We start from the raw sequence: 10229 nt of genomic DNA, 5'->3' as shown, positions 1-10229 counted from the left end.
AAGGTAATACTTAGCCATCGTACTACGATTGGAGCGACTCTCCACTGTGTTTCAGTAGTGTATGGGGGCTAGCCGCATAGATTCATCTAATAATTTTTTCAATTGATTATTAGTTTTCTGTAGTCAAATATTAAATATATGATTATTTTTTAGATGTTCCATCGTACCCTTCTCTAACATCTTTTTTTTCTACATATTTTGTTGTTTATTTATGTACAAAATCTGGCTATGTCTCATAGTGTTGCCGAAATGAATATCTCCCGATCCAATATATAAAAAATTAGGGTTACACACATCGGCGAGGATTTAGTTTAAGCTTAGAACGCCTTGTCGATGGTGCATGTGATTAACAATTTAACTTTTTGTTTATAATGCAAAATCCCTTTTTATTTCATTATTTTGTCATATAATTGTGATTCCTTTTTAAATTTATGATTTTTTCATATTTTACAATCGTGATTTCTTTTTTATATTTATGAAAAAATTGTTATCAAAAGGCATGCCAAAATTTTGGTGCGGCATACCCTTTGCAAATATGCTAGGTCCGCCACTGGAGAAGAAGGTGAGCATTCATGGCGTTTGGGAGACCTTCGTGGTAGCACGCATCTTTCCAACTTGACGTATCTCACTTCGTGTGAAGGAACATGGGAATAAATCATCGTCTCCGCGTGCCTCGGTTATCTCTATACCCGAGTTTACTTTTCCTGTGATAGCCATTGTGTTTGAAGTACATAATCTTGCTATCACTTGTGTTCATTATCGTGCCTATCTTGCTTAGTTTGAAATATGCTTAAGTTTTATGCTTGTAAAATAAATGTTAGTTTAATTCCGCTTTCTTGCAAGCCAAATTTGTATTAGTATTTAGAATGCCTATTCACCCACCTCTAAGCGACATATCGTCCTTTCAGCTACCAATATGGTCACCCCTATAAGGATTTTTCTACTAATGCATTATGCCTCCACACCACTCCAACAAGAGTAGCACCTTCGAGGGTGTAAATTTTAGTATACATCATCATCTCCGCATGCCTCGGTTATTTCTGTACCCTAGCTCTTAACTTATGTGTTTATTTATCTTGCGATAGCCTTCATGTTTTTCTGCTTTTTTAGAAATCATATCTCTAACTATCACATAATTGCTTTACTTAGTTGAGCCCCCCCACCCCGCGCATTTATTCAAGACATTACCGTAATAATTTTAAATCGTCTATTTACCCCCTCTAGGCTCGAGGTTCTTTCTCTAGTTATTTCATATATTGACTGAATATATATGTACTATTTACCTTTTATCTAACTTATTTTGGCCATCAACTAGATTTATTTTATAATACTTTTCTATTTACCTGGCAATTCTACCCCCTTTGAGCATCAACCTGACAAATAACAACACATATGACTATTTATGGGCAGTACACTTATATAAGGTTGTGCAAAAAACATGTTTTCTTTGGTCTACAAAATTCTTCAGAGTACTAGGATCCATGCAGCAACAATGCTGAACTTCATTGAAATTCAAGTTCTCAGAAACACAATTAATTTACAATGTTTAATTTTCGAACACTTATGCAAGGTTGCAAGAAAATACACTCTCATAGTCTCATATGTGGCATAGTTTTGAAAAGTAGGAGTGCATGCATGGTTACTCTTCACCGAACTATGCACTTCGAACAAATTTAAGTGTGAACAAGTTATTTTTTTCTATCTGACATACTCATCAATTCAATCTTTTTTAAAGACAGCTAACCGATCTTCTCAATTATGCTAGTCCAGTGAATGTTTATCATTTCGAGAATTGGTAAAAAGAGGAAAACATTTACCCGTTACTTACAATATGCTCTAAAATGATCATAAACCATACACATGGCACACATATATAGTAGTTTAAGTATTAGGGTTATTCTTCATGGCTCTATATATCAAACAAGATTAAGTGCGAACAAGTTGTTTTTTTTACCATGTTCTCATCAATTCGGTATTTATAATAAAGCAAACATGTCTTCTAAATGTGCTAGTCCAATGAATATTTATAACTTTGGGAACTAGTAGAAAGATGAATATTTATCTGCAGCTAACAATATGTGTTCGGATTATCGTTAACCATATGGATGACTCGAATAGTATTTTAAAATAGTAGAGTCATTCTTCATCAAACTATACATTTCTAACAAAATTAAGAAAAAAACAAGTTATCTTTCTGTCAGACGTAGTCATTAGTTCAATATTTAGAAACAAGGTTAACATGTGTTCTCAATTTCCCTAGTCCAAAGAATGTGCATAACTTTGGTAATTGCTAAAAATAGGAATTATCAATCACTAACAATGTGTGTTTACATTATCGTAAATAATATGGACGACTTGCATATTATTTTAAAATAGTAGGATTATTCATCATTAAATTGTATATTTCAAACAAAATTAAGAATGAACAAGTTATTTTTTCATCTGACGTACTCATTAATTCGATATTTATAAACAAAAAGGTAACCGATCTTCTTAATTGCGCTAGTCCAAGGAATGTATATAACTTAGGGAATTGGTGAAAAGATGAAAACATTATGCATCGCTGAACAATTTGTGATTAGATTATTGTAAATCATATGAACGCTCACAGAGTAGTTGTAAATAGTAAGGTTATTCTTCAGGTAAACTATATATTTGAAAAAAAGAATGAACAAGCCGATCTTCTCAATTGAGCTAGTCCAAAAAACAAGTGCATAACTTTAGGAATTGATGAAAAGAGGAAATCATTTATTCACCACTGACACTGTGTGTTCAGATTATCGTACAACGACTCGCATAGTTGTTTTAATAGTATGGTTATTCTTCATTAAGATATATACTTTAAAAAAATTAAGAATGACCGAGTTATCTTTTCGTATTTGACGTACACATTAATTTGACATTTACAAACAAAGCTATAACCAATCTTTTCAATTGCACTAGTCCAACAAATGGGCATAACTTTAGGAATTGGTGAAAAGAGAAAAATATTTACCCATCGCTAAAAATGTGCGTTTAGATTATCTTAAACTATATGGACGACTCGCATGGTAGTTTAAAATAGTGGTATTATTCTTCATTAAACTATAGTTAAGAATGGACAACTTATTTTTTCTATAGGATGTACCCATGTATTCGATACTTTTAAACAAATTAGCTAACCACTCTTCTTAGTTGAGTTGGTCCATAAATCTTCATAACATCAGCAATAGGTAAAAATGGAAAAAATTATCCATCGCTAACAATGTGCATTTAGATCACCGTAAACCATATGGACATCCGTCGCGGTAGGGGCTACGGTTATTCTTTAGATGATTATGCATTTCAAACAGAACTAAGTATTGACAAGCATTTTTTTTTCCGTCGGACGTACTCATTAATTTGGTCCTTAGGAACAAAAGTAACCGAATTTCGCAATTGCGTTAGTCCAATTCATGCTGAACGATCCGACAACTGGTAAAAAAGAAAGAATATTTATCCGCTTCTAAAATTGCGTGTTCAAATTAGCGTAACCATATGGACGGTCGAGATAGTGAATGAATTGAGTCCATCTAGATTCTGGAGAAGCAATGCTAATTCGTGGTGCTAATAGTATTTGAATTTCCATGCTGCATTTTGCATGGTTTCTAAAAACAAGAAAGGCCACCAAGTTGTTATCTAAAAATCATCCGGCTGTGGCGCCTTGGAAGAAGGTCCCGGAATCTCAGCACCTTTTTGAGCATCACCCCTGAACATCCCCCTCCACCAGCACCACACACACACAGCCTCCCATCAAAAACCCTTGAAACAAAGAAAACAAAAAAAAAAAAGGAAAACGCACAGAAAGAAGAAAACGGGAGACCCTACCTGGGAAGCAAGCTAATCCAGGGCGCATGCACTAAGCCCTGTAATTCCCACACGTTTCCCTATTCTAAAAACGCTCCACTAATTGTAAACCCCTCCTCCACCGATTAATTGGGATCACTCCTGGCGTTGGTGGTCACGAGAGACTCAAGGACCACCCGGCATCCGACGGCGGGGAGACGTTCTAAATCGGTAGACGGCCAGGATGGGTGTCACGTGGCGCGACGGCAGTGGGGCCGCGCAAACCACTCGCGCCTGTAGGAGGAGGAGGAGGAACCGCAGCCGTCGGATGGGGGAGACGGACGGCTGGGGCGGGCGGAAGCGGTCGTTGACCGGGTGCGGGCGGTGGGCGCGTGGGGGTTTAACCGGGAGCAGCCGGTGGCGGGGGTTGGGGTTGGGGGGGTTTAAGAGGAGCCTTGGTTTTCAGGGGTTTTGCCCAAACCACACATCCTTCCTTCATTCCCACCCAGAACCGGGACGGGAGACGGAAAATAAATAAAAAGCCAGGAAGAAGAACGAAGAACAAGAGAAGCGAAGCCAGGCGCAGGGAGGAAGGAGGAGGAGGAATAATCCTGCAAGCGCTCCGCCTTGCCTCCGGGATCTCGCCGGTTGCGCCCGCACGGTGGCCTGAGGGCGGTTGCCGGGGCCGATCGAAGATCTCTGCCTCTGAGGTGAGTCCGTCCGGCGACGGAGATTCCGCCGAATTCCGCTGAATTGCGGGGCTCTGGGGCTTTCTTTGCTCGGGTCTGGGGAATTTGGGGGAACCAGGGGCGCTGCGGCGTTCTTCCAGTCCATTTCCGCCCTAAGCTCTGCCGCTTTCCTCTGATCGTCTACCTCCGGCGCCAGCGCCGCCGCGGATGTGGACAATTCGGCCCAATTCGGTCGAAAAACCGCGCATTTCGAGCACCCCTTCCCAATTCGCCCCGTTCCGGAGCAGCCCCGCGCCCAATTCTGCCGAATCGGGCGCCAAGATCCGATCTGGCGCCCGCCCGGCGATTCGAGGATTCGTGCTCGCTCTCGGTTTTCGTCGCCAGCGGGGCGCGCTCGCTCGCTCTTCTTTCCCTCCCCCTCTTTTTTTTTTTAACCGACGCTTTCCTTTTGGCAGTTGCTTAATCTTCACGGACACCGATGCATGTGAGCGAGTTTTTTTTAAAAGCCTTTTTTTTCTTCTCTTTCTTTGATGATCGCTTGGCGTGCTGGTTTACCTGCCGCCGAATTTATTTTGTAGCCTAGTCCGCATTTAATACGGCGGCGAAACCATCTTCTCTCTCCCTCAATTCTTCTTTCTGCTCTTGATTTGGATCACGGGTGATGCCTCCCTCCCTGTTCTTTCGATGTTTGGGAGCAATTGGGTCTGTTTTACTGCTGCGTGCTCTTGGTTGGAGCGCGGTTGGTTTTAAAAAATTCCCCACCATTTCGGTCGCTCAACGCCCGCCACACCTTGGGGTTTTTGGGATTCCAAAATTCCCTAATTAATTACGATCCCCTCCCCCTCTCTAATTAATTAATCAGGGGTTTATCTGAGATTTATCCACCCTTCTTGCGGAGATCCCAACGAAGCGAATGATCTTTCCTTTTTTACTATCCTACTATTTCTTGTTGCCATAATTGCTGATTGGGGTTTCAACAATTTTCTCTGCAGATCTGTGTGTTCTGGGGCAAGTCATGAACAGCGCAACCACCGGTTGTTAACTCCCTCTGTAGATTACCTACTACAAGCAACCGCAAGAATGGTGTTCCAGAAGCGGGCGTCGTCGGAGATGGAGGCTTGTGGCGGCAGCCACGTCGCGGAGATGCCGCGCGTCCCCAAATCCGCGAGGGTATGCCGTGTGTGCCTTTCGGCGTCAGCAATTGTCCAATTTGGTTCTTCCTCGGCTCTGGTTGCCGAGTCTGACAACGATGGCGTCTCTTCATGTTTCTTGAAATGTGCAGGGCAAGAGATCGGTCCGGAAGAAGGAGAGCCAGGGCCAGGCGATGTGCGCCTTTGACCTTCTCGCCACGGTGGCCGGGAAGTTGCTCGACGAGGGCGAGGGCTCGCTGGGGAACATGACCGCTGCCGCTGCTGGCTCCCCGGTCCTCGCTGCTGCTGCGTCTGCCAAGGTGAAGCAAGAGCTGTGCGACGAGGAGGCCAAGAATTCGAAGAATGATGTCATGGATCAGGATAGCTGCAACGAGAGCGTGCTGATCTCCCACATTGCGTCCCAGAGACTGGTGGATCACCATGCCAGGAAGGCAGAGGATCTGAACGAGGTTCCCAAGGCCAAGTCTGAGGCTGTGGACAAGGAACCCTCCATGATAAGCTGTACCAAGGCTGACTTGGGCTGCAACTTCGGTGCCATCGCCGATAGGTGGTCGCCTGAGTCCGTCGAGTCGGGGGCCTTCACCGGCGACGCGGCGGCAAATGTGATGGCATTAGCCGCAGCAGCCTTTCACAAGAATGCCCCCGATATGTACAATCTGATCGACCCGATGGATGTCGATGTGAAGCCACCTCCTCTGGTCAGCTCTGATAGCACCGGCGAGATGCCATTGTATGGCGACAAGATTCGCAGGTCGGTGTCCTTTCCGAGGGGTCCGAAAGGAGAAGCAGAGCATGTTGTAGATAGAGAGGTTGTTGATGATGATGATGATAAATCTTCCGGGTGCACGCATTCGAGCACCGCCACTAACAGGGGCTTCAGGCCCAATTGTGCAGCTGATCATAGTAGGGTAAAGAAGTTCCTTGCCAGGATGCGCAACGGAGATCTTTCATATAGTGGTGAGCATTTCCTTCCAAGTAGCACTGCATTGATGGCATCCATGTTTAAACCAGCTTGATCTCACTTGAATTGATTTGGTTCTGCCAGATGCTGACCGGAAGCCTTCTTTCCGTAACAAGAAAATGTATTATACGAGGCAAAGGACGCAAAGGAGTACATTCAAGCGAAGGAAGATGTCGGATCGTCATTCAACTTTAGTATCTGAAGAATTTGCCAAATCAAATGCTAGGAGAACCACAAAGGTTACAGCAAGAACTGCCTCTTTGGGAGGTTTGTTTTGCTTGCACCTGTGTATTCCTCTTCATCTTATTTCTCTGTGTCTCCCTTACTTATTGGTGTGAAATATTTCTTCTGCAGCAAACAAGGGGAGCAATTCAATGCCATTCCATAGGTCTTCTGGATCAAACGATTGCCATAGTAAGTACAGCACCTTCTATTTTTTTCTTCTATCTGCTAAAATTATTAGTTATAATATGGCCATACTAAGACTGCTTGTGTGTCTCCTTCCAGTGAAACTTAAGATAAAATCCTTCAAGGTGCCTGAACTTCTAATTGAGATCCCAGAAACTGCATCTGTTGGATCACTGAGGGTATTTTCCGGACACCATGCTCTTGGTTTTTCCTTATTTGCTTGTCTGCATAAAGACTAGCTATGATTCTCCCTCCCGTGGTTTAATTTGTATTTCCAATGCAGAAAACTGTTCTGGAGGCGGTGAATGCCATGCTTGGAGGTGGTCTGCGTGTCGGTGTTCTTCACCATGGAAAGAAAATCAGAGATGATAGCAGAACCCTATTGCAGGCTGGGATTGCTCATGATGATATGCTGGACAACCTTGGCTTTTCACTTGAACCCAACTGTACACAGCATCCATCCCAACATGCTGCTGCTGAAGACATGGAATTCCTTGAAACCGTTGATACCACTGAACCCCTAGCAAGGTATCAAGTTATTATGCTCTCTAAAATTCTTACTGGTTTTGTACAATTGTAAGATGTAAACCTTGAATGTTTGTATCCTGACACAGAATGGTTCACTTTATTGAATGCAGGATCCCACCGTCTGAGTCGTCTTCGAAGCGTGGCGAAGTTGATGCCTCCCACGAGCTTGCATTGACCCCCTTAACAGGAAACTACCAGGGGAATGATCATGATTCGGTGCACTCTCCTGGTGGCATTTCCTCAGCTGAAAAAGCTTCAGCAAACTCGCGAGCCATTGTTCCGGTTGCACCTGTAGATTCCAGTGCAGGAGCAATAGTTCTAGCAAATAAGGCAAAGAGGTCATCAGAACAGGGGCAGCGTCGAATCAGGCGCCCCTTCTCTGTTTCCGAGGTGGAAGCACTTGTGCTTGCAGTGGAAAAGCTTGGAACTGGAAGGTGCATACCTTGTTTTTTTTTTCCATTTAACTAGACATTTGCAATCTGTTTATCTGGTTACTGACTGTACAATTACCGGGTCTATGCAGATGGCGGGATGTTAAACTCCGCGCTTTTGACAATGCGAAGCATCGGACTTACGTCGATCTTAAGGTAAATATTTTGCTCCGACTTCATAGAACTTCTCATGTCAAACTAGATGAAATGAACACATTGCTGTCGAATATTTCAATTTTTGTTTCCTCAAAAGGGGTGACACATTTGGTAGGATTGGCAAAAGCTTATTTGGGGGTTTGGTTTACTTGGATGATTCAACAAAGTCTGGTGCTTGTGGGTTTAGGTTCCTTACCTAGCAGAGCAGTCTAACCGTACTGCTTTTGTGTTAGTAGCAGAAGATTGCAGTTAGGCTCCTTGTGGAAAACCCTTTTGTCCTTGCGATTCAGTTAGTGGTGTCCTCACGCATCAGCTTTGTTGCTTGGAAGGGTAAAGTGAGTACCCGAATGGCTCACCTAAGAAATAAAAGCAACCTACTCTTGCACGTCAACTAACCCAGTAGGGACTTTAGAAAAAGTCTCATCTAAGGATGAGATAGCCTTTGGTTTACTAAAGTGGAAGCTTCTCATACTGTTGCTCCTCTTGTAGGAAATTGACTAGAATTCTATTCTTTGGTCAAATTGTTGAAGTTTGAATTGGCATGTTGTAACCGTGTGAAAATTCTCTTCATGTCAACAGGACAAATGGAAGACGCTGGTGCACACGGCGAGCATCTCGCCCCAGCAGCGGCGCGGTGAGCCGGTGCCACAGGACCTGCTGGACCGGGTCCTGGCTGCCCAGTCGTATTGGTCGCAGCAGCAAGCCAAGCTCCAGCCTAAGACACCCCCTCTGGCTGAGGCTCGGCTGCTCACCTAATCTTCTCAGTCTCAGCTAAATGGGAAACCATTCCAGCATTTGTATAGTCAGTCAGTCAGCCCATTCAAAGGAAGGAGGTTAAGGAAGATAGTAGAAAAATATATATACTACATAAGAAAAGAAGGTACAAGAAGCATTGACCGCATTGTTGTAATATCTACTCACCAACAGCTATTCTTTTAAGCCAGGGTTCTCTCTCCTTGTGAATTTAACCAAAGGAAAGGGAAATTTCTTTGGCAAATTGTACATGATGATGATGATGATGATGATGATGGAAGAAGATGATGATGATCCATGAACACTGAGATCTGCAGCTAGTGACTACTACTAACTCACAACGATTGTTTGTGCTAAAAAGAAGAAGAGGAGAGTGAAAGCTTCAGATTCTTTTGTTCAATTCAATTCATTCTTTTGGCAAGAGGATGAGTGTGGCGGATGGATAAGGAGGGATGGATCTCTGCTCCCCTTTTCCCTTTTCTTCTTCTTCTTCTGTTACTTAGTTGTACTACAGTAGTAATTTTTCTTCACCAATCTTGTACGTAGTAGTTATTTTGATCCCCTCAAAATTGTACTTGATCATCTAACAATATATGAAAGATTAATTTTTTTAATCCTCTTCCCTTGTCCCCCTCGCCCCTTAATTAAACTATGATGATGATCCTTGCATGTGGATTACTATGTTATTGTGGAGTACTGATGAAAGCGATCCTGCTTGGGATCGATCAGGCCGTCAGAGTTTATTAATTGGGTGTCCTGCGCAAGTACTGCCGCCAGAGTTTGATTATTGGAGATTCTTATCCACTGTCCTCAATCATAACACTCATGTGCGAAAAGTTTACCAATGCCCCTGCCAGCAGGGTGGATCCTACATCAACTGCCGATCGGTAGTTAGTTCGTAGCTCGTCTTGATTCTTGGTGATGGTACTACTGCTCAATAGTGTCCCCTAGCAATTATCTTGATTAGTGCCGGCCCTTCTTCAAGTACGAATAGTACTACCATTAAGCTGGCCTTACTTTGGTTCTTTTGCATCGACAGATTATGAGAGGATATCTATCTGAATCTCCCTAAGCAAGGAAACTTCAAAGACTTTACTTCCTCACCCTTACTTTGGATTCGTCAAGCCTACGAAAAATCTACTGCACAGCCGTCCAGGCAGTAGATCCCTTGAACGTGAAGAACACACATGCTCGCGTCTCTGGCTGGCAAGGTAGCCGTTCCGTATAACTAAAGTATAACGTGCGTTCAGTTTCGTGTGATGATTGAGCGATGAAAACCCGGAATATTCCCATGTGTACATCCATACATGGCGTGTACCGATGGAGGTTTAGAAAAGGGGACAATGCC

At 43.2% G+C, this 10229-nt stretch overlaps 1 protein-coding gene across 1 annotated transcript; it reads left to right on the top strand.

Moving 5' to 3' along the window:
- Window positions 1–4373: 4373 nt before the first annotated feature.
- LOC127296015 (telomere repeat-binding protein 2) lies at window positions 4374–9495 on the top strand. The gene is made up of 10 exons (XM_051326034.2): window positions 4374–4514; window positions 5486–5663; window positions 5776–6601; window positions 6690–6872; window positions 6960–7019; window positions 7113–7192; window positions 7297–7541; window positions 7652–7975; window positions 8065–8128; window positions 8708–9495. The coding sequence occupies exons 2-10, from the start codon at window positions 5574–5576 to the stop codon at window positions 8882–8884; spliced, it is 2049 nt and encodes a 682-aa protein (XP_051181994.1). The 5' UTR covers window positions 4374–4514; window positions 5486–5573; the 3' UTR covers window positions 8885–9495.
- The last annotated feature ends 734 nt before the right edge of the window (window positions 9496–10229 follow it).

This window comes from Lolium perenne, chromosome 4 (genome assembly GCF_019359855.2).
Source record: "Lolium perenne isolate Kyuss_39 chromosome 4, Kyuss_2.0, whole genome shotgun sequence".
Lineage (NCBI taxonomy): Eukaryota > Viridiplantae > Streptophyta > Magnoliopsida > Poales > Poaceae > Lolium > Lolium perenne.
This window is presented reverse-complemented; position numbering and strand designations above follow the sequence as displayed.